This window comes from Fringilla coelebs (genome assembly GCF_963513975.1).
Source record: "Fringilla coelebs genome assembly, chromosome: 3".
Lineage (NCBI taxonomy): Eukaryota > Metazoa > Chordata > Aves > Passeriformes > Fringillidae > Fringilla > Fringilla coelebs.
The window spans coordinates 90,461,366-90,488,705 of record NC_140030.1 but is presented as its reverse complement, the minus strand read 5'-3'; the positions used below and the strand labels follow the sequence as shown (position 1 = coordinate 90,488,705).

General features: G+C 40.6%; 1 protein-coding gene across 2 annotated transcripts; it reads right to left on the bottom strand.

Annotated features, from left to right (window-relative positions):
* Positions 1-16,718: 16,718 nt before the first annotated feature.
* On the bottom strand, positions 16,719-25,090 carry COX7A2L (cytochrome c oxidase subunit 7A2 like). Of its 2 annotated transcripts, XM_084202216.1 has the most exons (3): positions 24,810-25,090; positions 19,297-19,428; positions 16,719-18,414 (listed from the first exon to the last, which is right to left on the bottom strand). In XM_084202216.1, the coding sequence occupies exons 1-3, from the start codon at positions 24,879-24,881 to the stop codon at positions 18,271-18,273; spliced, it is 348 nt and encodes a 115-aa protein (XP_084058342.1). In that variant the 5' UTR covers positions 24,882-25,090; the 3' UTR covers positions 16,719-18,270. The 2 variants fall into 2 exon arrangements, with proteins under 2 accessions (XP_084058342.1, XP_084058343.1); XM_084202217.1 differs by lacking the exon at positions 19,297-19,428 and having other exon boundaries at positions 16,720-18,414; positions 24,810-24,969.
* Positions 25,091-27,340: the final 2,250 nt, after the last annotated feature.

Below are 27,340 nucleotides of genomic sequence, written 5' to 3'. Positions count from 1 at the left end.
TTAATTTTGAGTACAGGAATCTGATAAGCTTCTGTTCTTGAAGTGTATGGTATTTTCTTTGATAAAATACTTGGAGACACAGGGCTTCTCTGACTGCAACTGTCAGTCAGTGCAATTGGGATTAGTGTAATTTTCTCCAAATAATCTTTATATCTCCAGAGAGAGAGATTTCTATGAACAACAGATTTCCCCTAACAGAAAAAAAATCACTTTTTTTAGCATCATCTTATACCTTATTGAAAGGAAATGATGGAAGGAGGGAGGAATAAAAATACTTTTCTTCTAAAATTTCAAGGGAATTGTATTCTTCATATCTCCTTGATGACACACAGGGTTCTTCACGGTTTCTGTATTTAAGCTTTTTGTAACAGACTCTGCACGGTTATTTATATATTTTGGTACACTGTTTTAAGGGCAAGATTAATACTCAATACACTTTTCTACTAAAAAATACTACCTCAAAATTACCCTAAAATATATGAGCTTGGTGTTCTGGCTTAGAGCAGAAAGACACTGATGAATAGCTCTTGGTTCCTTCTTCATGAAGTAATGCTTCCTGCCATGTGTGGTTTAGGGGGAGTTTGCTTGCTTTATTGTTGTTTTATCGTTTTGTTGTTCTTACTGGGATGGGTTTTCTTATTTATGCCATCATTATTATTATTCTGTTGGTTGCTAGAACATAAAGGCTTTCCTTCAGTGCTGCCACCTTGCAGAAACATCTTTATCAAGATTTCTCTTCCCAAGCCGTAATTAATCTGGTCTAGGTGCCTCACTGAATAATTACTCATCTCTTCTGGCATTTCATGAAGCTATTTAATCTCTTATTTCTTCAAACAGCAAATGTTCCATAGTTGACAGGTATCATTTTTAACTTCTTTCATAGTGCAGAGATAACACTCACTTTGGGGCATGGTAATACCACCCTGCTCACTCATTTGCTTCCCACTTATGTTCTCGCACATTCCTTCGAATTCTTCATCTGGTTGTTTGTACTGAAGAAATTAATCTACTGAAAAAAAAAAAAGGGTGTTTAATGCTTATTTCAGATATTTCTATGAAGCTTTTGGGCCACAGCTTTATTTCTCTCCATGACCTCTGCTGCCAGCTTTGGCAGTAGTGTCCAAAGGCTGCGAAGGAGATGGCTGTCTCACCCTGTGTGCAGAACAGCCCTTCTTCTGAAGGATGTGGAATAAGTGTTGGGTGGGATCTGCAGAGGTAGAGAGGTGTCACTCTTGCCTTCTTGTGAGCTCCTCTTGAACTGCTGAGAGCTGTGAATCTCATGATGGAGCGGAAGCCACAAGCTTGCAGAATTTCCCTCATTCCCCATGCGAGCTGGTGTTTGTGCTTGACCCAATAAGCAGGACAGAAACACACAACACTTCTCTCCCTCCCCAGAAGTGACTGTGAGGAAGTATCTAGATAGAAGAAATTACTATTTCTATGTGTCATGTTCTGATAGATGGGAAAATGCCTCTTTGCATTAGTGGCAACTTTTCCTGTTTGCATGAAGAGGTCATTCTTTATAGCTAATTTTTACGTGGCAAATAACCTATGTGTTATTCTTCATGCACATTACTGAGGTTTAAAACCAGTTATCAATGTTGTTTCACTGGCTTAGAACCATGCAAGAGAAATGATCAGCCTATAGTCTACTGGGGCTGTGAAAAAAAGTTTTTGGTTTCCTCTGTAAACCTAGAAGGAAGGCATAGGAGGGAGGAATTTTTTGTTCTTGACTTCTTTTTTCCCTTTAAACAGAGACTGCAGCCTGTGTGCACCCACCATTCAAATGAAACAGTGAAAGTAACTCATTAAAAACAAAGAAAGGGTAACAGCACTATCTCTTCCCCTGCAATCTATTATATACTACATTGAAGTAGTTGAGTATTCCCCTGGAAGAGGACATTGTGCACAAGGTGGAGGGGAGGACACTCAGCTGGGAGAAAGTAGATCTCTGTCTCAGCTGCTGATGTGCACTCTGTGCAAAGTGAAAGGGCACCAAGAAAGAGAAAGCAAGCCACTGAGTAATCTCTGGCAGATATTTCAAGCATTTCTGTGGAACAGGAGAGAACAGGTTGCAGGCAGGGAAAATTTGAACACGAATTGCTGTGCTGTGAATGTATCCCTTCAACAGTATGTGGGCACATACTGCTATTAAGACTTCATGCATGTAGCAAAAGAAAGATTTAGTGTAAAGGCACGAGAATGAGCCAAAAAAGGAGTAGGTTTGGAATAAGAGTCCCAAAAAACTGTATATTGGAAGGGACCTCCGGATCTCACATATTGTATCTTCATTGTCTGAACAGGCCTTACTTTCATGTTACTTAGAAAAGGTTGGTCTGTGTAAGTGTCCCATCTGGTATGATGAGACTTCTAAACTGCTTTCATTTCCAAAAGCAAAACATGAATCTTAGGAAGTGCTGGGAAATGAATCATTTGCATTCACATTACATTGGTCTAGTGCAATAAAGCATCATATGCCAGTCACAAATGGGGCACCGAGGTAAGGTGTTGCAAGCTGTGCCAAGGGGTAATAAAGAACTGGATCTAATCTAGGAAGTGAAGAAGCTTGTGATGCATAATAAAGCAACAGAGGAAGATTAACAGAGGCAGCACAATTAGAAGAAAACTTCAAATAAAACAGAAAAGCTTAGCTGCTTATTAGTTTTGCCAAGTGACTTAGCAACTGCTAACATGGAACAGGAAGCACAGAACAGCTTTGCAAGTCTTTCTCTTTTTTCTCTTTTGATTAATGATCAGGAGATTATGGTGTTAAAAAGGGAAAGATTAGGATATCCACAGATTGCTCCTGACATAGCTAGCATGAAGATAAAGGCTGTAATAGATTACATGGTTCAGAGTACAAGAGCTTGAAATTTTAGTATGACAACCAGAAGAAGTATTTTAATGCAGATTAAATAATGGTATTACACTGGGAGTGTAAAGAAGTGTTCAGTTTGAAATCCTCAAAGATTGAAGGAGACTATCTAAAATTGTCAGCCAGAGGAAACCTTGGAGTGTTACAGCGTCTGTTCTCAGTGTTAATCAACTTTCATAAAAAAAAAAAAATACTTTCATAAGGGTTTTTGATGCCTTTGGGAATGGTACATAGACAAAGAGTGTTTTCCTGCTTGCTAAAATCATCTGCAGGTGGCCAGGCCCTGTAGTCCAGGGGGCAGCTGGGCAAGGAACACAGCAAGGACCCACCTTCTGTTTCAAGAGGTGACTTTGTGCAGGTGGTAGGGCTTTGCTGAATGCTAGGCTTAGATTCAAGGTTTGGATCTTAAACAGAGTATGAAGGAGAGAAAAATGCTTGGCAAGGTGAGGTGAAGCCACAGAGTGGTGTTAACTGGGAGAATCCCTGGGGTAGCTGTGCAGCTCGTGCTTCCTGCCATCACTGCATTTGGATTTTTCTGCACCCTTGCTGTTTGCATGGGAAGGGTAATATGGAGAGGCCATGAGGGAAAGATGTGTCCAAAGCCAATGGAGTTGCTGGTTCTGGCTATATCCATGTGCCTCTGCTCACCCAGGGCTCTAGTGCAGAAACACGAGAAGAGAGCAGAGTCACAAACTATTCACGAAGTAGATGTGCAAATTGTCTCAAAACAAGAAGAAAAATAGGTGGACCAGGAAAGAAAAAAGCAGGTTGGCTGCAGAGCTAGATTCTGTGAATCGTGGATGATATGAATGTTTCTTACATTCTGGGGTAGAGTTTCTTTAAATTCCAGAAGTTACATGTTTTCATCATGTAGTCAAGAGATTTACTCCACTGGGTGCTTGTCTCTTTTCATATTTCAAACCATATTTTATGCTGGAATATTTTTGGACTTTCTAGGGATTTTGTCATTTTAATATCCTCCTGTGAGAAGAAGATGTGTTTTCTTCTTTTGTCTTTTTTTCTTGTCTTAGATATCTGGTGCTCCTATTTCTTAAATGTAGCCTCAGATAGAGATTTGTTATGTTCCAGCCAGAAAAATACAAAAGAAAACGTTATTAAGTACTGGAATTCAGCTGTAAATGTTTGTACAGTCCTCTCTGCTGATGTTCTTACCTAGTGGTACATAGTACTTTGTGAACATGGCTAAGCATTGCAAATAAATGTGACTATAAATGTGCCTATTTTACTGATACTGTAGACTAGACATACAGGGGTTGAGTTGTACAGCTGAAGTTGTTTCTGTCAATAGTCAACATCAATCTGGTACCATGAAGCTGGAATAATAACAGCAATAAAGAAGACAATTAATGAGCGGTAATGAAATCAGATGAGGGAGAGTTTCGAATGTGTTGGTACCTGGCCTGATTAGAGATGGAAAGAGGGCTGTTCAATTTGTGGGGGAATTTAGAATAATGACTCTTGGAGTATAGATTACAGTGGAAGAATTGCTGCTAATTGGGAAGTTGCTGCTGCATGCTGAATAGGAGGTTGACTGGCGAGCTAATTTAGAAACATCCCCAGCAGATTTCTGCTGAAGGCTAAACGACAGAGAGCAAGGGACGCGAGGATGAGACTGGTATTGAGGGTGAGCCAAAACCTTCTTTTTCAGATGACTTGCAAACACAGGGTTAGTCTGAATTCTGTTGAGACCAACTTGTTGCCCTGGCTCTAGGAACTCCCTTGGTCTCAGGAGACAACATTCTCCATTTGCAGGGAAATTTATAACCCTGTAGTTTGTCTTGAGAGATTGACAGTGAACCACATACTGTGAATTTGAGCCTCTGAAATAAAAACTGCAAAACCAAAGAAATCTCACTCGGAATACTTTTGCTACCCCAAGAAGATAAAATGAAAATGTTAAACATCAGGAATGGAGAGGAAGACTTGGTAGTGAGAAATGCTGTGGTTTGGGCTGATAAGATTCAGAATGTCTCTAAATGTAAACAAATATCGTCTATACTGTTTGGCAGGGATCTGGCAAAACTGAGCTGTGGAATTCCAGCTATTTGGCCTATGCCAGCAAGGGGGAGTTTGTGTGGATGTCTGAGCCTGGCCATGTATCAGTCTGACAGCTATGGCTTGTCACTGGAGCAGGACCATGCACAGGTGGTGGGACAGCAGGGCTGAGACTCATTGTGTGCTCACTGGTCTCTCAAAACAGAAAGTTCTGAGATGGGTTGAGTCAAGGTTTCCTCTTCTGCCTGACTGACCTGAGACTTGAAGCGCTCTTATTTGCCTCATGATTCTGTTCAGGGTTTGGGGAGGAAGCTGTGGTGCTTCCTTTTGAAGGTTGGAGGGGCCAGTATCTATTGTCAGTCCATCCACTTTGTATCTGATGCAGCAAAAGGTCGAGCACAAGGTGCCTCCTTGCCCCATGTCCTTGTGGAGCAGATGGATGCAGTTCCCAACTGCTTTTCCAGCAACTGGAGGATTTTATTCTACAGCAATGCTCTTACTTTATTTTTTTTTAAAAATAATGAACTTTTAAAAACTTCCTAGTGGGCGTGTGGGTCCAACATAGCAAATACCAGCCAAGCACGAAGCGTCTCTGAGAATAAGGCTGAGGCACTGCTGCGTTGGGGGAAATGGGGCGAAAATGCTTCACGAAGCTGGGAGCTCAGAGCCTGGTGGCTAAAGCTAAAACTTAGACAGTCTGCCTGCCTTCCATCTGTAACTGTACAAAGCCAGTTTCAGCATGCAACCCACTTTGATAGCTAAGACCTTTGTTTTCGCAGGCTTTGTTTCTACCTTAGGAGGAAACGCTCATATGTACTGCTATTCCTTGTAAAAGGTTTTAACATAAACCCAAAACCACTCTGAGACTACAGGAAGCTGACCTTTCCTTATTTTAAAGGCAGTGAGCAAAAGGCTTTGTGGATTCTAATCATGCACAGAAATAATGTAATGGTTTTTAATGAGGCAACATATTATGATTGAAACACCAACTGGTGAATGAGGGCAATAAAAGTATTAGAGGTTTTTAATCTTCTGAGTATTGTGAGTTCAGAGCTCACTAATAACCTTGGGTCTCAGGATGCTAATAATAACACTTGATGTTGCTAGGGAATGGTGCTGCCTGACACATGGTGAATTCTGTGTGGTAGGATATGCCTAAGGCATGTTGGCAACTTGCTAAATCTTTTTATTATTTTATTGATCACAAAAACTCTTTGATGACCCACAAATCTGGATGCACTTTGCAGCGTTTGTTCACATTACTTGTTTTGATTAAGTGGCTTATTAAATTAAGTGGCTTATTATTTTACTGCAGCATGACTATTTTCGATATTCGTTGCTGATGACAGAGCTCCAGAGGTAGTAGCATGCAGTGAGTAGGGTTTTCCAATGTTGTGACAATTATGTGCCACTAAATTGCTACATATCTTAAGAAATTGTGCACCTCTTTGCACCTTTGCTTAAAAAGATGGAGTTTACCAGAAAAGAATTTATGGAAAAGTTCATTTCTTCCTCCCTTTTTATACTGCTTGCTACTCAGTGTTTCCATATTTGCCTAAGGCAAATACTGATTTTCATGTTTGTAGGTTTTCTTCTTTTCAGATATGCAACTGATATTATTATCAGAAATGCACATTTTCAGTGCAATATAGAATTTCATATTGACCACAATGCCTCATTTTAAAAAAGGAATGCAGCCCTTGTAGCACTGCTGTGCCTGGTGGCAGATACAGCTGAATCACAGTGCTCTGACAGATGAGGGCAGTGATGCAGTCAGAGCACCTAAAAGAGCTCAGTCATGGTGTCAAACCAACTTGGCCATGGGTCCTATGGGCCATCCCAAGTTATCCTTTCACTCCTGCAGGGTATTAGTTTCTGATGCAGTGAAATTGCTCCCCTTTGCTTTGGCCAGAGGACTCATCTTCAGCTCTGTTTTACTTATTAAGGAATAAGGTTTACAGAAGCATAGAGATCAGTTATGCAATATGTGATTTCATCTACTCTCCATCTATAGATCCCTCTCTGATAATGATTTAAATGTGCTTGCTGATCTCCTTCACAATATAAAATCAAATTTCTGAAAACATACTCAAACTCATGCTTTGACAGAGTAGGAAGCTGAGAGATTTGTGCTCCTAGTGTCAGAAAAAGCAGCAGAATGCACCTGCTGTTTGTGATATGTTGAGGCTAAATTACCACCTGTAATCTTGTCTGCCAGACTGTCGGCAGTGCCAGATTATTATTTCTGTGTTGTCTGTTACCTGATTAAAATATTAAAGAGGATCCAGGACAAGTGTTACCTTGAAGGAAAGGGAGGAGGTTTGACAGACCAAGTGTGACTACCATAGGAGAGCAGGCATGAACTGTTCTGCTGCACACAGAAAAGTTTATCTTGTGTTACCTGCATCCTTCCACACTTCCCATGAATGTGGAGTGTCCTCTCAGTTTTAGCTGGAAATATCTACTCCTAAGTAGCTACTTAATAGGGATTTATTCAAATATATAACATGGATTTGATTTTGACAAAAATAACCCTGGGAAAACTCACTGCTGTGACCAGTGAGATCCTAAGACAGGTAATCAACATCCATAAAACTGTGTGCTGAAACAAAATCCATTCCTACAGTTTGAAGATCAAAGCTTTGTTATTGAAAGGTCCATCTTCCACAGATGGTCCCTAAGTTTTGCATTCTGCCTGTTCAAAACAGGCACTGAGCTTATTTCCTCTCCTCCCTCCATGTTTCACTAACAAGAAAAATTCCTAAGGTCAGCTTGTAATTGTGGTGCCCACCATGCTGCAACCCTGGCAAGGGCTGAATGTTCACTGTCCCCTTTGCAAAGCTGAGCTGCAAGTGTTCATATTCTAATAAGAGCCACAGTCCTTCACTGGGACAAGAAACTAAGAGTTGGCTAGGGATGCTAGGGCTCTGTCCTGGTTTTGAAATAATTGAATTTTAGTTAACGGAAAAACATCAGCTCATGGTGAAATAAGATATTGCAGATTCTCAGCAAAGCTCCTATTGCAGAAATGAAAATGTTTGCACAGCAGAAAGACAAGGAGAACACTCCATCTCACCAGACATTCTTGTTTCCCTTCCATATATCCCTGTATAAAACAGACTTTGATTTCTGCTTGTTCTTAAAGCCTTAGGTCACCTTTGAGTGGTCAGAAATGTGTTTTTCCCAATGCCATTTGTTCTTTTCAAAGTGGGGGTTCTTTTCAAAGTTTTGGCATAATCTCACGCTGCACCAATTCTGAGCACTTACCAAATTCAAATTAAGATATTTTGAAGGTATGATTATCTTAAGTTTCCATATTTTTGGAAAGGAGAAGGACAGGTCATCATCAAGGAGAAGAGAAATATATTTACATGAAACATTGCACCATCCAAATTCAATATCTGGGGTTAAATACAAAGGTCAATGAATCAGAAATTGTTTTCAAATCATTCCAGCTAGAAGAAGCAGTATAGTCACTTTAATTAAGAACTGAGTTTTAAGCATCAGACAGAAAGCACTGCTTTATGTTGTGTTATTAAACTCTGGAGTGTTTTGCATCATCTAAGTTCCACTAAATGGTTGAAATTTAATAATTTTCAAGTGTTCATCCCCAGACCTGCTCATCTTGATGCTTATGTTCTTAGCATATAAACAAACTCTTTACTGAGATGTTTGACTGTGCTCACTCCCTTCTGAGAGGAATCAGCTTTGCTCAGGCAGAACTCTTAATGGCATCTAATGGATGGTCTGCCTTCTTCTGTCCACTACTACAGCAATATCTCCCTTGGAAAAGTAGTTAGCAATGGTGAAAGTGAAAACTATGTGGATATTGACTTTGCATAGTGGCTTGGACATTCTAGGGAAACACTGCAGGGAAATTCATTGTCATAATTTATATAATTCCTGTCCTTTGGATGCCATTTCAAGTTTTGCTTTTACAGACTTAAGGTTTCATATCATGTGTACTGGTCTAAATTTATTAAAATCTGTAATAGCTCACTGTAAAACCTCATTCTGATTTTTTCCTCCGTGCTTTTTTTCAGTCTTCATTAATTTTATTAGCCTTAAAATTTGTCTTCATTCTGATTTCCCTTTATTCTTTTGTGTTGTACATTCTATTCTAGGTTGTTAACTCCACTCACTCATCTCTGTGAAAGGTAAATGTGCTTGTTAGAAAACCATCAAGCCATTTACACTAAGAGCCAGACAAATTTAGTTTTATTTTGTTTTCTTAAAAACTTTCTGTCCAGGCAGTCAGTTCCCATGGAACACAACTGATGCAAGCTTGGCTTGAATTCAGTGAATAGTCTAATCTGCACAAGGATGAAGAGACCTGTAGAAAATTGTCCATGTGTTTCTGTACAATGGTTTTATCCCAGAAATTCTAGAGTGGGTTTGGATTTCCTCCTGTGTTTTGGAGAGGGGTGGGGGCTTTTTGTTGTTCTTGTTTTGTTTGGTGCGTTGTTTTTTGAAGGGGTGAGGGGAGATGGGCTGTCATTTAAAGTTTCAGAAACATTATGTATGTTATTTTGTTCTAAAGTTGACAACTTCCCAAGGTTAGATGACCTGAGATTAGTACATTTTGTTTCAAAGCAAATGGACTCCTTTAAGATCAACATGAAATAGAAATGCCCCAGAATTTTTCTTACCCCTAGAGGGCTATTGAATTAAAATTATCCTAAATTTACTTTGAGCAGATATAACAAGTTCAGCAGTTAAAATGAGAACCACACCTTTTTTTTCTTCACCCAATTTTTGTGTAAGTCGTGAAATACATTTCAAACCTTTTGTTACAGGATTGAAATGAAAATACCACAGTTAATTTCTAAGAAAACGTTATTAATTAAGGATTAATAGAGTAAATCACATTTGATTTGTAACCAAAATAATACAAATAGCTACAAATAAAGGACCAATTTATTATTCTAAGAATGGAGCTGTTGTAAGTAATAATAGAGCTTGTTCTAAATTCTACAAAAATAAAATTTATAGCGATAAGATGATGCTCCACAGCCATTCAAGCTGCCAGATCCAATGGACTCCTCTGGCTCACATAACCCAGCTGCTCTCCACAAACAAGTACTTAGATTAAAATCAGAAATTGTAAAGGGTATTATATAAAAATATAACATTAAATCTCCAAAGATCTTGTATCTATAGAAATACATTATCAAATGACTGTGAGGAACTTTTAATCTTAATTACACAAGACTAGTTCTTGCTCACTCTGCACTACTAAGCAAAAGTAGATTTTTCATACCACTATTGTACTCTTTTTTATTTTTCAGATTTGAAATACAAATTAGCACAAAGTGGTAGAACTAGATTCAGGCAAAGCATATTTCTCCTTGTAGGGAAAGTCAAATCAGCATCTTGGGTCTATAAAGTATGTGGTACTCAGTGAAAAATTTGGTAACTCTTTTCAAGTTAAAAAACAAAAAAAAACCCCAAACTTTTTGGTCATTGTAACAGTGTTTGGTAGGTGGTAGATTGAGTCTACCATATATAAAGAGTGTTTTTACTAAATGCTCTGGTCTCATCACAAGAAAAAAGGGGGAGATCTAAACCCCAGCCCTGTCACCCATCTTGCAGCTTCTAGTTATATTATCTCTGCAGATGCTCTCACCAGACTAGTATGACAACACAGATTTATGTGGATCACCTCAGATGGTAAAAAGACAATTTTATTAAATTGTTCTGTAGTTTGGTCTGTACTCTGCAGCCTGTGAGCTTTACTTCCTGAAAGAGCATCACGGTGGGTGACACGTACTGGCACAAATTCACAGTTGGCGCTTGCGTTGGCATCTTGCACAAGTTCTGTGTCTGGAGCTGCAGAGACGTGGCCTATTACAGAGATCTTCATGGGAAAGAAATTGCTCTCTGCTACTTGATCTTCCTGACTGGGAGAGATGAAACATGGAAGGAATCTTGAGAGGGGAAGAATCTGTAGGTATTTCCTGTCAAAATCTGTAAAAATGGATAGAAACTCTGCCAGGTGTCTTGGTTTTATGGTTTGGTGTTTATTTCTTGTTTCCCCTGCTGCTCTTCACCCTAACTTTGTGTGTTTGTGTAACAGATTGTTGTAACCCAAACATAAAGAACTTTGTTCTTTGACTGGTACCACTTCCACTTTGGTCTGGATATTGCCAGTAAGAATCAAACTCGGGCAGGTTGCTATGCAAAATACAAATTGTGCTAATAAAATGGTGAAGTGTGGAAAGACAATCTAAAAATGAGTTTATACCTTGCCAAAACAACACTTGTTCTTATTGAGCCCCAGGAGATAGGACACGTCTGATTTATGGCAACTTGGCTGGGCCCTTCTAGTGCTGTGTGTACTAGCAAAGGTGACTAAAAATTATAGCATATAGGATCTTTAAAATTTTGCCACACAAAAATGCATGAATAGAAAACCATTTGTTTGAGACCATTGTGCCTCCAGCATTTGCAGCTCTAGGAGAACAGTCATGCACGTCCTCACGGTGTAAAACTGAAACAATTATTTAATGAGAAAAGGAGTAGCAAGGCATTATTAGTGCATTTTTGCCTAAAAAATGTTAAAATATGAAGTTTGAGAGTGTGATAATAGTTAAACTCCAAATTGTTTAGAGTGGATTTCAACATGCTGGATAAAAACCTGAGGGTTGTAAATTTTTCCTTTGTCTGGTGAATACATATTTTGTAGGATTTCACATAACTTTAATTTCTTCAAGCCAGTAGTGCAAACCTGCTTGTTACAGGCAAAATGTTTGTTAAAGGTACTAGATTCCATTTACTTCTTTATTGCTCTTCCTGGAAATATATTTTTTTCCGGAAGTACAACTGAAAACCAGAATTATCCTTGAAAGCCCTGTGTATGCATATCTGTGTGTCAGTTCTGAGAAAGAAAACATATCATTCCTCATTCATGCACTGAGCTCAGCAACTTTAAAGCTCAGTTATCAGGATCAGAAGTGCTAATACAGGATAAGATAAAATAGTGACCTTTAGCAGAAATACTTATAAAAGCAAGGGATGTTAAGAGCAGTTTGGACTTGATTGAGCTTTTGAAGACTCTTATGCAGCCGGTTAAAATTTAAAAAGATTAAAAGATAAACACAGATCAGTGATCCTGATAAAATATATGTATCAAGTGGTCATTTCAGTTTACAGTATGCAAGACCCAGGGAGAAGAGATGAATCTAGTTAATGCTATGATACGTTCTTTCTATTTTCCCTTAGTTTGGTTAAATCCAATACAATTTAAATTAAGAAGATGGGATTTGAGTCCAGGAATTCCATACCACAGTTTTTTATTGCAAGCTGTTAGTCAGTGAAAGTAAAGATATGCCACACACTTGATAAATTTCCTGAAAGGCATGTGTATTTTGGAATTATTCTAGTGTCATATCTGGATATTGTATTATGTTTACATTTTATACATGTTGCAATACAGAGAGATGAAATATATACAGCTTCTCTGGCTACACAGGCATTATCTGTGAGGTTTTGCATAGCTGGGAAGGTGTCTAAGCAAAAAAGCACCCTTTGTCTAGTGAGCCATTCTTCAGTGGCCATGGAAATCTATTACAGAGCTCCAGGAAGGGCTCCAGGTGAAACCTGCAAGTCTCTGAGAGTCAAAAATCACTCTTTTGGTTTGTTTGAAAATATGCATCTCTGAAAAGACAGTGTAAGGATACAGTGCTACAAGCTGCTTGGTGCCTCCACCTTGTGAAACTTATGTGGACCTACTTGACTGCAGAATAGGGTTTTCCTGTAGCTGCTGTTGTTTTGCAAGAGCCTAAAGTCTTGCCTCCTGTTAATTCTGCAGGGTTATGCTGCTGACAATGAGTATGATGAAGTGTGGGTTTTGTTTTGCATATGAGCAGAATTGCTTAATCAGTTCCAATTAGAAAACTAATACATTTTCCTTAAGCATATGCAAGAACAAGCTTTAATATGTAGCACTTGCTCTTTATGCTAGAAAATCTGCATTTCATTAGTCTTGTTCGCTTTGCTGCAAGTCAGGATCAAGTTGGTGGAACTGACATTTACAAGCTCTCCACTCCACCAAACACATTCCCCTTGTTTTCTTCCAGTGTGCTGTTCTGTTTTCAGTTTAAGGGAAGACACAATTTGCATTTATGCAGTACTGTGGATTAGACAATGTACAGCTTTCTCTTGTGAGCAGGTCAGCGACTGAAGATTATAGAGGTGTTCTTCCTCACATGTAACAAGAACCTTTCCAAAGGATAAGAATTGTTTCCTGTGGCTGGAAGAGCATCTGGCTAACCCATGCAGGGCATGATGTTGACTGCCATGGATGTTGACAGCTGTCTCAATGCCTCAAGTGAGAGCTTTGTAATAGACACACACTATAACTGATGCCTAAATTTCCAATTTGGGTGTGCAAAATTAGGGCTCAGTGGTGAAATGTATCCAAGACATTTGAGGTAGCACCACACCATAAATAGGTAAAGCACTTAGAGTAAAATGAATATGTGTGACTGAATTGTAAGGAGGATAGGAAAAAGGGTACAAAAATGCATTTGAGGTAACACAGCTTGAAGTGTAAGAATGTTACAGGGAAGAAGTATTTCCTCTCTTTCTTTGAAATACAGTTTGGTGCTTGTAAGCAGCGAGTCATTTGATGCCCCCATGTTTGCACACCTGTAGAACAGCTTCTTCAAAGACTTCTCACTAAAGTAAGACTTTCAGTGGGTCGGCAGGATCATGTACTTGACAAAGGAGACTTCCAGGGCTTGTTCCAGCTTGCAGAGAAAAAATACATGTGACAGATTATATTAATATGATATTAATATTTCAGAATTTATTTTGAAGCCATTAGAAACAATTCCATTTCTTTTGTGGAATAAAATATTTTTAAAATGATGTAAAAAAGGAAGTGCTAGAAAAATTTTCAGGGTCTTCAGAATAAAAATGTGGGAGTGAGGAAGGGGGAAAAGCAAGAGTGGTGTGCAGCTGATGAAACGAGGAAAAATACTTCCCCCTCTCTCCCACCTCCCCAGGTTTGCAGCACTGGATCCACTGGGCAAAATCATTCAGAAAAAAACATTTTATCAGGGAGTGTCATGTCTCTTTGGAGTCAGAGGATGATGACTGCTTTCTTGTAGCCCCTGGGCTTGTAGGTCTGGGCTGCCTGCAATACACTGGGGGATATATGTATGAGAAAACAGACCCTTAAACTCAACTTTCTTGTATTTTGAGATGATTAATGTACAAAAAAAAAAGTGGTTCTTTCTGTCTAGTGCCATGCCCAAAAGCAGTCTGGGATCATGTGAGAATCACCAGGAGACAAGATCTGATGTTAGTGATGCTTGACAGCATCTACCTTATTTCCTGATTGTAGGAATGCCTGTACTCCCTCTCACAGCAAATGCGCTTCTGTCTCTTAGCAATCTGTGCATCACTTGCACTGCAGCTAACTGGACTTGTTTCAAAACAATGATCTTTTATAAATGAAGATGCAATTAGCACTGAATATGTAAATTGCTTCAAATGTTTATTGTGCCTGCTGCTTGATGTTAATGCTTAGAACACAGGCAAATTCTTCCCACTGTCCATTTTAAAACAGAGATCAGGCTTTGGCTTCCTTGTGAAACTCTTCACTGAGGTGAAGGGTAGGAAAAGGGAAAAATTTACTATGTCATAAAATGCAGATATCTTACACTTTTTTTAGAACAGTTTAGCACAATTTTATACAGAACTTAGCCAATACATGTCCATTTTTCTCTTTGTAGAAAAGGATTCAATTTTTAGGATCTGCAGGGGTATGGTTTGTGAGAGAAGTCACCAAAACAATTCCCCATCTGATCTGTGATTCTTAAAGCCTCTTGGAAGGCACAAAGGAGGATAAAGACAGGATAAGTACAGCGTACATGTATGCAAAGAAACTGTTCTTAAACACTCATTTTGGCTTTTCTTAGGTCTGTAAGATTAGATTCCCAATTTTCAAGTTTCTCATGTTTTTATTCCTTACAGCATCTTTTAATTAGAAAGCTTTGCTTTAAGGCAAGATCAAACAGTTAAATGCCTCAGTATGGAAATAATCAGTCTGTTGACGATTTTAAATGTTAAGGCAAATGCCTGTTGAGACTGTATGGTCACACTACAATACTGTGGAGGAATCCTCTCCTTAACATACTTTAATTTTTAAAGCAGCTGTAAGACATGTGCATACTATCAATGTCTTCTCAAATGCATTTATTCCACTACTCCCACGCAAAAGGTAAGGGAGGAGATCTTATTTAAAAACCATTACAAAGATATAACTATTGAATCCAGGTTGCCACAGAAATCATTTAAGAAAGAAAACCACCGTCTCCCAACAATGAGATAATGCCATGGGGGATGGATGATTATCCGTGAGATAATTTTGTTCCAGTGTATTCTAAATCTCAGCTGCTTTCCCTTCCAAATTTGGCACCTTGGGGTATGAGAGCTTATTATAATTTATTTTCTAATATACATTCAAACCAAAAGACTAGAGTATAAGCTATCATTTTAAAAAGGCTTTTTTTTTTCCCCCAGTCCTCTGTGTTGGTAGGTTACACATTTTGTAAGAGAAAACAGAGAGGGTCTTTATAAAACAGGAACACTATAATGAAGTTGCAGTTCCCATCAGATTCTTACTTCTGGGGATGACAACTCACAATACTGAAGTAGCCTTGATACTGCAAGTCACCCCTGGTTCTCCTTATCTAAGTCCTTATTTAACAATCAGGCCAGGGTCAAACTACTCCTCTTAGAGGTAAAATTGTTCTTGAAGGCTTAAGATGATTAGATCACTGTATCACAAACAATAATTCAAAACGCTTGGACCCTTTTGAATCCTCACAGAAGTCTGGCATCAGTATTTTAAAATGGATATATTTAAGAGTTGTTTTATCTAGGCAGAAAAAGGATTTACCACGTTGCAATTTCTTCATGATGATCTCAAAACTAATTGAGGAAAGGGGCAAAATTTTGCTGTCCCAGACTAATGAGGTTACAGCTTGGAAACTTTTCCTGGTTTTCAGAGCACTTTGCTGAGGGAACATAGAAATGCAGTCTGTCCTTTCCCTCAGACTGGAGCAGTACTCAATGGCTACAGACCAGCCTCTATTCTTTAACCCCCAACAGAACCATGGGTGTGAATCTCACAAGCTGAAGCAGAACTCTCATGCTGCTTCAAGTGGGTCAGCTTTTGGGAGAAGGACAAAGTGAATACAGTTCTTCAAAATCCAGACACTGGGAGGGAGAAGGGGGAGAAAGGTGCAGTGGATTATGTAGTCTCTGTTTATTTGCAAAATCTGATGGGTGGTTTTTGTGCCTTTGGCATGTGTTCTTAGCTGCTGACATAGAGCTGGAAAAAGGGAGGTCCAGGGCAATTCTGCTATCTGTGGCTTCAGCCATGAGCTCTAACTGCAAGACATGAACCAAATGTCCTAGCTGAGTTACTTAAAGCAAGCTGGGCCTGAGTGCTAAGGCTGTCACTCCTTCCACGAGAGTATTTCCCTGGCTAATGAGCTGTGGGATAACAGCTGGTGATTTTAGCCACATCTGCTTTAGCAACAAGCAGAAAGTTCCTACCCGCTAAATGAGCGCTAAAAATAATTGATTTAAAATTAAAAAACCCTGTACTATCACAAAAACAAACAAAAAAAGAAAATCCCTAACCCACCCCTCCAGTAAAAAAAACCAAATCTGAAAACTAAGAGCATGGAAATACTCTGAACAGAGCTCAGCTTCATGAAAATCTATCTGTCAAGTTTATGTGCACAATATTCTTTATTAGCAGATTCTTGTAGGCAGTCCTTGATAGATGGCATGTAGGGAAGACAGACAACAACCTACTATGCTGTTTTCTCTTTTTTCTTTATTTTTTTCTTTTTTGTAGTATTTAACAGCCTACAGCACCAGATTGAGTGCCATGGAAGCATGGGCTACTGAGGAGAAAATATTTTATCAGTAGAGGCAACACAACTGTTGGCTCCTGCAGAATTTATTCTCTGCTATTCTTTGACTCTTGCTGTCCTTATAAAACTATTTTTCATTGACTCTTGCTGTCCTTATAAAACTATTTTTCATTGACTTAAATCTCTCCCATCTTGAAATACCAACATTGACTGAAACCTGAGATCACAGTACAAGCAGCTTTTTTCTTTCCTATAAAGCAGTAATAGGGCTTTGATGGAACTTAAGTGGAAAAAAATCAGATTTTTTTTTTTTAGTAAAGATTGAAAAAAGGCAGTTGTTGTTTCCTTTAACAACTATTTTTCTTATTTGCTTTGAAGGCTGTTTCTGCACAGTTCTGAGACAGATGGGTCTTTGCGGAGGCCAGAAAATCAATGTTCAGGGGCAGAGGAGGAACTATGAGATCAGAGGCTGCATTTTGTGAAGACTTGTATAAAACTTGCAGTTCAAGGCTATACTATTACAAGGGTAATATAAAGGGCTGTATTGGCTTATCTCTCTTCCATCCACAGAAATGAGTGTACATAAATAGCTATCTGCAGGCACTGGAAATAGTAAGCAGCTGAATTATGACAGCAACCTGTTTCACCAAAAATTACAGTTAAACACAGTGTGGTCTGGGAGAGGTTTTAAGAGCTTTACCACCTCAAAAAGATGACAGCAAGGTAGCTTAATCAATTTTATTATTTGAGATTTTCAAGTTGAACCTATAAGTGTACCAATATGTTTACTTCACTACCAGGTGTGCTGAAATGCTCTGAAACTTTTGAGACATGACTCTTTTAGTATTCATGTAGCTATCTTTATTGCATGACAATAGAGTTTGACAGAGGAAAGTCCAAAAACTGGTGTAACTGATGCTATAATAATGGGGCACTCTGCTGCATTACAGTGATGTTACAGTTATGGAATAAATCCACTTTAAATGCTCTAGAGAGAAAAACCCTTTGTCCTACCATCAGAGATAGTGTGTTATTTACTAATGTACCAGGGTTTGGAAAAGTATAGGACAGAAACAGGTTCCCAGTATGCTATAATTAAATTTTTTGCTTTTAGTGTTCTGAAAACTAGCAGCATCCTTCCACTAAGGAATGTGGTGCCTAGCTCACAAATAATTTGTCCTGTCCTATCTCTAACATTGTTTAATTTGGGGGAGAGATGGAAGGAAAAGCTTAACTTTTTCCAACTGTTTATTAACTCCTGCAAGACAAGAAAAGCTACAACCATATGTTAAAATATTGTATTTCTCTGTTTATATTGGTGTTTCAGAATACATAAGGCAACCGATTTAAAAACATTTTCTCCAAGAAATCCGATCTGAATAATGAACCCTGTGTGATCACAGGGAACAGATTTAAGTGCAAAGTGGTACATGCAGAAGATCCTTCAGTGGAGTGCTGAGAGTCCCATGAGGTGTGGTTCGCTTATTTTTGTTTCTTTGGCTGTGAGGCAATAATCAGTGCTATCAGACAGTAGATAGTCCCTCCTATTGTCAGAGCCATCGTGGTCCGATAGAGCAGCCTGTCTGGATATCCTAGCTTCAGGTGTACTGGCAGTCCATCTGATTTCTGTGGGAAGAGTTCAAGGAGAAAATAAGCAAAAAAGAAATTAACACCCATGGTTAACACCATGACTGAGGTCATCAAGGAATAAGCTACCTTGGGTAAATTAAGAGACTTCCGAGAGGGAAACCTCCTGACAAATAGGCTCACTACAATCAAGCGTATTTTGTCTAGCAAGACAAATGCAAAGGCAAGTTAATTTTGTTAGCCAAAGCTGTAAAGTGCAAGCAGAAAGAATGTATCTTGAAATGTTTCTCAAGAGGACCTGGATGGGAAAAGTGTCACTAACAACAGAATGTGAAAAGATAGGTATAAAAAATTATTCACCGGGTCAGACTGACACATTCCAAATGGAAGTGGCATGTAAGAGAGAAAAGGGAACGTTATATAAGCACATTCTTGAGGCTTGAACAAAAGCTTAGCTAATTAGTTTTAAGAAAAGTCCTACGTTTAGAAATTCCATAGCTAACAAACTGGCTTTGAAAACTTTACTGTGCTGCTCTTATACTGCACTATAAACAGCTTCAGCAACATCCAAATTATCATACACAAAACAGTAACAATTTGCTTTGCTCTTCCACATCTGCTTTAAGGCAGACATGTGAATTCCCAGAGAGAAAATGCTTCCAATAGTCAAATGGTGCAACAACCAATTTCAGCAAAAAGACAATGTTACTGCATTTATCCACTTTCTGTATTTATCTACTATTCAAAGCATATTATATACTTTCTAGTATAGTACAAGTACACAGGTTAAACTGTATGTGACAGTAATTTATACTGTTCTTGACTAGACTTTATAGAATTTAGGTGTTGTAGAATGGCAAAAGTAGTTAGCTATATTAAAAAAAAGGACAGAAATGTCCCACTCTCCAGTGTTGTCGTTACCTGAAAAACTTTCTGTAGGTCTGGCACCTTGTTTTTAACCAAGGAAGGATCAGCTGCTGGTAAACCTGGACCAGGTTTACTTGTCCCAAAAATCAGATGTGGGGAATCAGTGGGAACTAATGGTTTGAATCCCTGCATAAATAGAGATTAAAATATCAAGGTATATCACACTTGTAAATGTACCAATTGTTACATTAGGCAGGCACACTGCCAGTCATTACAAGGAGTATTTAACTGGTATGAAGACTTATGACAAATACATTGTTGGCCCACTGATATCTTGGTGACAACATGGGATCAAAGCTCAGCAAGGAAAATAGCAGCCTCCTCTCCAAACTCCTCATGGCACAAATTTATAGCTGTTATTTTTCTGTGCTGCTACTTGGTCCAAATTACTGCTTCTGTTTTACACAGAGACTATCTAGGACTCTGAGAAGCAGGATTAGGATCAAGGATCCCTGATGCTAAGGTCACAGTTAGGAATGAGCTCTACCTCCTGAATGCTGCAAGCAGTAGCCATAAATAACTGGGCCTTAAATAATTTGCATGTATAGTTTGGTGATTCAAAAAAAAAAGTGTGAGGATCATTTGGATCATACAGAAATGTAAATGGTGCTCAAGGCCCTTCAGAGACCCTGATATAGTAGATATTTTGTGCAGGTTTAGCTACATCATATAGTTCAGATGTTGCTGCAACTTCCCACACCCTAATGTATGCCCCATGAGAAGCACAGCTCAACATCCTTTTGGTTCACAAGGTTGTTCTCTATGTTTGCCATACCTAGAAACCACATAATTCAGTTCTGTGATTAAGGGCACGAAGTCACAGCCAATATGAGGTGGCCTCCTTGTCTTTATTACTGTAGTTAAATTTAAATTACGTCTGGACATGCAGCAGTGATGTTTCACATTGTGGCTCTCAAAACAGCTGAAATTTTTTTTCCTAACTTGCCACAGAAATTAAAAGCATTGTACAGTCAGTTCAATGCAACAGGTTTTTATAACAAACAGGTTTTTATTACAAACAGAAGCAGCCACAGGTCAAGTTAAGGCTGCACTGAAATTCTGGTTTCTGTTCAAAGGACTAGTTAATGCATTTTATATTGAAGAGAACTGTCTGACAGTATTTGGAGTGGAAGTAGACTGGCACTCTTTCTTTTGTGCCAGCCATAGACCAGAATGTGTTTTCCTTAAGCAAATTCTCTGCTGCAACAGGCATCTTCAGCAGAAAAAACCAGATTTCTCAGACTCCCAAAATAGCCTCTGGAATGGTCATCAGTGCTATACCCTGAAGACGTGGGTTCAGCTTCCCACTCTTCTAGTGCCCGACTGAATGTTAGAATCCTCTTGTGACATTTCTGGTTATGTTTTGAAAGGCAGTAGCAAAACTGAATTTCTTTCTTCCTACTTAGCAAGCTTGCACAGAAGGCAAGCACTGAATTATTTAAGACCAGTGACCAGTTCTGGCCACAGTGCTATGAAGGAAGCATCTAGGGAAATATTGTTAGCCAGGGGAAGTTACTGACTATATATTCAAGGCTACGTACCAGCTACTCAGAGACCTTTGGACAAGTATTTTTGTCTATAGGAGCTTTAAGTATTTTACTGGATTTGACAGAAATAACTATAGAACAGATGTCTATATAACTAAATGTGCAGGTGACTTCTTCTCCAAAGCTTTTCTTGACTTCTCGATTGTTAGCATTGCAGCAAATGTGAAAATGCACATCTTTCTTGCGCCTTAAAGTTTCCAGTTCTGCATCTCCCTTTTACCTTCCTGAAAGCCTGATGTTTTCAGGAGCAGTGCCCTCTAATAACTTCAATAGTTAGTAAATAAACAACTGTAGGTTACTGCATATTTTTTCAGCCTTTAGAAATACATTCCTGTTCAGATGGTTGTAAGATCGATCCCGTTCTGCAGGAGCCATAGCAGAGTCAGACCTGACTCAAGTGACAAACTTCATTGTGAAATCAAATGGAACCAGTGCAGAAAACTCACAGAGTCATCAATGTACTGGTGTAAATTACTTCCAAAGCAGCATGGTGCCACTCCAGGACATCACACAGCAATTCAAATAAAAAACATTGATGTTGTTCACTGGCTTCAGGAAAGAGTACAACAAAACACATGCTGCAGAAGGGAGACAGTTCAGTTTGCTTAGCCCAGACACTGCATTAATTAGGGTTCCTCACCAATGGAAAATTTTGCTTGAATTCCAAGTGAATTGAGTCTTGGCCAACCCAGACCAAGCCCAGTTAAATTAGTGCAAATGGATGGCTCTTCCAACTTGTTACTTGCCTGTGGTTATTGAGAGAAAGTGGCAAGTGCTTTATCTCACAACCTGTTTACTAAGCTTAGCATGGCTGAGGAGAAATCCACAGTGTAATGTAAAGGCTGAATTTCACTGCAGAAAATTTTTAAGTAAGAAATGACACACCTTAAATGATCCTTGGTCCCTGTATTTAACATTAAAAAAACCGTGGGTTTATTTAATGACTGGTATCAGTGTCTCACTACACCCAGGATAGTACTGAGGAATTAATGCCTCTACACATTTGACCTATGCTTCATTTTAAAAAGAAGTTAATAATTGATAATTCCTCTTCTGATATTAAGGTGTTAATCTTTCATTTTTAATCACTATAACATGATTTTTTTCCAAGTCTGGAACAAAGTACAGCAGATGTAGTTATGCAGAGTCAACATCAGCTGATTTCATCAGCATGCTACAGCAATTACTTTTTCAAAGTCCTGAAAGTTCTCAATGAAAGGTCAAGATATGTAGCTAATCCAAAAGAGCAAACAGAGTTCTCTGCCTACCCTTCTGTAGAGTGTTTGTTTTCCTGTCAGAGGATCTTAGGACCCAGTGTATCTGCTGGTTGGCCATCAGGCTCAAAACAAATTTACACTTGCTAGTATGAATTTGCAAGTTAGATTTACATTTTCCATTTACATTAACACTGCCTTAAGTTAAATATATTTGTTATGACTAACACAAGGTTTTTAGGTGAAAGCACTTGAGTCTTTGTACTGGGACAACAATCCAGGGACAGTGATTTTTGTGTACCTATTAAGTATTATCTAGGGCATAAAAGGTCACATATTATAGATTCTAAGCAATTCATATTGGCTAAAATCAAAATATTTGTGGCTCGTGGAGGCTTTAAATAGCTACAAGGAAAATAAGTTGCATGAAGCGAAAATACTGTAGTACAAGTAAATTCCTGCTAGTAAATTTCTTTCGTGTTCAGTGGAAGAACTAGGGAAAAGTTCATGTACTTGTCCTCATCTGACATCATCTGAAACTGGTCCCAGTGACTGTACTTTAAACATAAGCTAACTCTTGAATATTACTTATTGAATTTGTAATGGTTATGGCAGTCATTATTCTCCAATTATGAGGAGTAGTTTTGAAACTATTTCACTTCTCATTTAGCTAAGGAAGTTCCCATTTATTCAAAAAAGATAAATTGTTCAGACTCCTTTATACAACTTTGTTAAATGCAACAACTTTGTTAAATGCAAAATTAAATCTTCTAAGCATGCTAAGTCTGAGATGGAAAGAACAATATGGATTTCAAACTTGAGAGGTTGTTTTTTGTTAGTTGTTAGTTAACTGTTGTTAGTTAACTGTTTTGTTAAGCTGTTAGTTATGTTATTGTCAGCAAAAGAATTTCTGAAATCCACTCAGACTGATATTTTGCAAGCCCACAGTAAGCTTAAACCTGCAGCAAAACAGTATTCTATTGGGAAGCACCAGAATGTAACAGCACAGAACAAAGTGAATTAGTATATTGCATATTTTACCAAGGAGAATTTGAATGGCAGGATGTCTTCACTTTTCCAGAAACACCATAATAAATAGAAGCATAAAAAGCAAACCACTTTATATGCTGAACTATAGTTTTAATAAATGGAGCAAAGAAATCAATAGGAAAAAAATTTACTTTGTTTTGAACTTAACACCTTAACACTCATGGGATTACCCTTATATTTCAATTACTGTCTACTGAAAGCCTTTTTAGCAGACTGATGCATCTAAATGTGTGACCTGGGAATTCAGTCAAGCTTAGGGGGAAAAAAAGGAAATTCTACAAAAAAGGTGGCCCAGTAACATTATAAAAAGGGATTGCAAGTAACTTTTAAAAATGCAGGAGGTTCTTTACTCTTTAGGCTTGAAGTCCTTCTGCATTCCTCCCCCAAGCCTTTGCTCTCCACTATGTAAAAAATGAAGTATCAATGTTTATTCTCTGAACATAACTTTGTCTAGAAAGGTAAGAAGTGACCCAATCACTGCAGTAGTGCTGGATATATTGCTACTGTGTAAGTGCTGTACATACTAGAATATTATTTATTCTGCTATCTTCTGTTTCTTGCATCCCTGACCCCCAATAGCTATCCAGGAAGCCTTCCAAAGTGATGGGGAAAGACAAGGACAAAAAACCTTCTTGGGACAGAAAGTGCCATATCAGAAACTCTGTTACCTCAGTGTTTATTTAAGATCCTAGGGTAATTCAGATTAATTCAGATTATTCAGTTTATTTAAGATCCTAGGGTAATTTAGTCCAGAGCAGGGTGACACCAGGTTGCTGTGGGTTTTGTCTGGCCTGGCTCTGAAAGCCTCTGAGGACAGAGTGCACAGCCTCCCTCTCCAGGCAGCTGCTCCACTGCCTGACTCTTCCCACCACGAACATGTCTTTCTTTCTGTCCAGCCTGAACCTCTCTTCTTGCAGTTTATGCCTGGTGACTTTTGCCTTCCCACCAGGGACCCCAGTGCAGAGCCTGGCTCTATCCTGCTAAGCTCAGCTTGGTGCTGACCTCTGCTGAACTTGCTCCAGTTGCCATTCCCAGAGCAGGAGGCCCACAGCTGGACACAGCACCTGGATGTGATCCAGTAAGTGTTGAGCAGGGGACAGTGATGCTTTCCTCCATCAGCAGCTCAAAGGGTGATCCAGCCAGGAGGCTGCTGCCTTCCTGCCTTACCTGGCTGTACCTCCAGAGCTCCACCACAAAGCCTCTCAGTTGCCACCCCATAACCATGCAAGGGCTCTTTCTAACCCCCAACCATAACCCTAAACCCTAACCCGTAAAATGAAGAAACAAAAAAAGGTGGCGGAGTTGCTGTCCCCGGTGGAGTTTAAGGAAAGCCTGGACGTGGCACTGGGTGCCACGGTCCAGCTGACATGGAGGTGCTCGGTCACACCTGGCTGGACTCGATGCTCTCGGAGGTCTTTTCAACCTAACTGATTCTGTGATCCGGGGATTTTAAAACCCCGCCAGGCACTGCTCAATTCCGGAACAGTCCTCTATGACGAAAGCGCGGTAATTTCTTGCTAAAACCCCCGGTACACCCCAGAGCTGACTCCAGGGCTGCGGGGCAGAGCGCGCCTCCGGTCTCGCCCAAGGTCACGCGAGGGGCCGGGTACGTTCGGTGCCCGCGGGGGCGGCCGAGCCCGGCCCGGCTCAAGCAAGGCCCGCGGTGCCGCAGCCCCGGCCCGGGTGCGGGTGTTACCTGTGGGTTGTAGGCGGCGGTCGCCGTGGCCCCGGCGAGGCGCTGCGCGAAGCCGCTAAACTTGTAGTACATGGCGAGCCGGGGCGGGCACCGGCTGCGACGGCTCGGCCGAAAGGACCCGCCCCGCCCCGCGCCGGCTTTTCTGCGGCGCCGTAACGCTCAAGGGCCCCGCCGGCTCGCAGGGACGCCTGCGCGGAAAGAATGAGACTAAAGAAAAAAAAAGTCGGACAAAATACAGTAGCCTGCGCCAAAGCAGTGCGAGCTCGCCTCTCCCGAGCACGACCACCGCTCGGGGAAAAACGAGGCCAGCGGCAATTTCCAGTCAGGCAGGGGATCAGAGCCCCCGGAGCGGCTGGGCGGTGGCGGCAGGGACGGGGGGGAGGGATGCCAGCCCGAGGCGGGCGGGGCGGAGGGGGCGTGGTCCGTCCCAGCCAATCGGCGCAGACGGGAGGCGGGGCTCCGTCAACACCGCGTGCCGGGGCGTGGGCGGGGCGCGCGGGGCGGTGGCCCTCACGGGGCCCCGCCCGGCCCGGCCCGTGCGCGCCCCCCGCTGCTGGGCCCGCGGCGTGAGGGCATCGCTGGGGCGGGAACGCCACTCTGCTGGGTCCTGCTCAACGCGGACCCGCTGTGCAGGAAGGCGGTAGTCACAGAGTCACTTAGGTTGGGAAAGACCTCCGAGAGCATCGTGTCCCAGCTATGAGCGATCGCCCCCGTGTAACTAGACAAGGGTACTGAGTGCACGTCCAGGCTTTCCTTAAACACCTCCCGGGACGGTGACTCCACCACCCCTCGGGCAGGCCGTTTCAGTGCCCGGTCGATTTCTGCTAAGAAATTCCTACCTAAACCTCCCCAGGGATAGTTTGAGGTCATTTCCTCTCATCCCGCCTGGGAGAGGCGGCCGACCCCCGCCACATGGCTACAGCCCCGGTCGGGGAATTGTAGTGATGGGTGTGGGTGAGCCTCCTTTTTTTCTCTCCCTAAACACCCCCAGCTCCCGCAGCTGCTCTCACGGGACTTGTGCTCCACTGCCCTTCCCCAGCTCCATTGCCCTTCCCTAGCTCCACTGCCCTTCTCTGGTCACCCTCCAGCGCCTCCATGTCCTTCCTGAATTGAGGGACCCAGAGCAGGACACAGGACTCGCTGTGTGGCCTCACCAGTGCTGGGGAGGAATCACTTGCCTGGTCCTGCTGGTCACACTGCTGCTGATACAGGCACACTAGAGAGAAACACTGAATATTTATCTCAGAGTTGCACAAGCCTGGGTCCTCAGTGGTGTTCCAGAAATCACGTACAGCAAATGCGGAAACTTTTTACTTTGTATGTGTTTTAGCAATCAGCAGCATGAATGGTAATTGGCTAGAAGTTACCTATTTCTCTTTTTACTTAGCATTCTATCTTCTGTTTGTCAATGAGTTTCTTGTTTCCCATACTAATTAGTGTACAGGCTCAGTCTTCCTCTTCTCTTGGGTCTGTGGGTTTATTGGTGGTCTGAGTCAGTGGTTGCCACCTCCCTCTCCCAGGATTACCTTTTACCCAGTCAGAGCTGATTCAGCATGGTTACTGAGTTGGCTTCCTTATCTTGGGCATTTCGTCAGATGTCTTTGTGGTCTGTAAATTCTGCATTCTTTGTGTCCACTATCATTGGTACAGCCTTCTTCCTACGCCCTAAACCTTTGTTAATCTCCCACTAGGTCTGAGACCACTGAATCAAGCCCAAAATCTTAATGAGGTTTAACAACGCAATTCTACCAACAAGAAATTTGTCTTTGTAACCCCTGGACACCACTGAGAGCTTGCTTGTTAGAAGCTGTTTCACAGATTAACTCTCTTTTTGATTACGCTGCAATGTATACAAAGATCAACCAACATCTTTTCTTAAGAAAATTTATACATATTTCACATTTTGCAACAGATACAACTGTGGTTTTGTTTTCTGGAACTAAATCTCTGTCTCCACTCTAACAAGCGATTCACATGTCTCCTGTCAAGGGATTCCCTTCTCTCCTGCCATCTTGCAAAAACATCTGAAATGTTTAATTCATTGTGTAGAATAGGGCTCTTGCTAAACCAAGTCAGCATCCTAAACCAGGGGACCATGATACGATGCTGCTTCTGTTTGTGAATTTAGTGTTCCTGGGAAGTCAGGAGCCCCTCATCTGCCGTAGGACATGGCACAGCCTTGCCCTGCACTGAGCTTCTGGGCCTGTGGTATTCCTCCATCATTCCATGCCTGCTGTGGGTCCTAGGCAGGTGCCAGCTGGCGTGCTGTTAGTGACCCAGAGCATCCTGCTGTGACAAATCTAACAGCATGAATTTGTGGCTGGAGTTCATGCTGTGGGTTGGCCGAGATTAAACATGCTGAGGCCTGGCTGAAAAGGATCATCTGTTGGTAATGTTTAGTTGTTAGTGACTTCCATCAGTTAGATCATTGTTCACTGAGAGTCCCACATGCAGTTTTGAAGATATGTTTGCTATAAAAATATCTGTGGTCATGCACTGAGTGAAAACTATTAAAATGTGCTTTGCTTATA

What these genes read in the sequence shown, in the direction of transcription:
- COX7A2L (XM_084202216.1), bottom strand. Translation starts at nt 24,881, where the DNA reads ATGTACTACAAGTTTAGCGGCTTCGCGCAGCGCCTCGCCGGGGCCACG. An exon ending in CCGCCGCCTACAACCCACAG is followed by an intron (nt 19,429 to 24,809) that starts GTAACACCCGCA and finishes CTATTTATGCAG; the next exon opens with GGATTCAAACCATTAGTTCC. An exon ending in ACCTACAGAAAGTTTTTCAG is followed by an intron (nt 18,415 to 19,296) that starts GTAACGACAACA and finishes CTCTTCCCACAG; the next exon opens with AAATCAGATGGACTGCCAGT.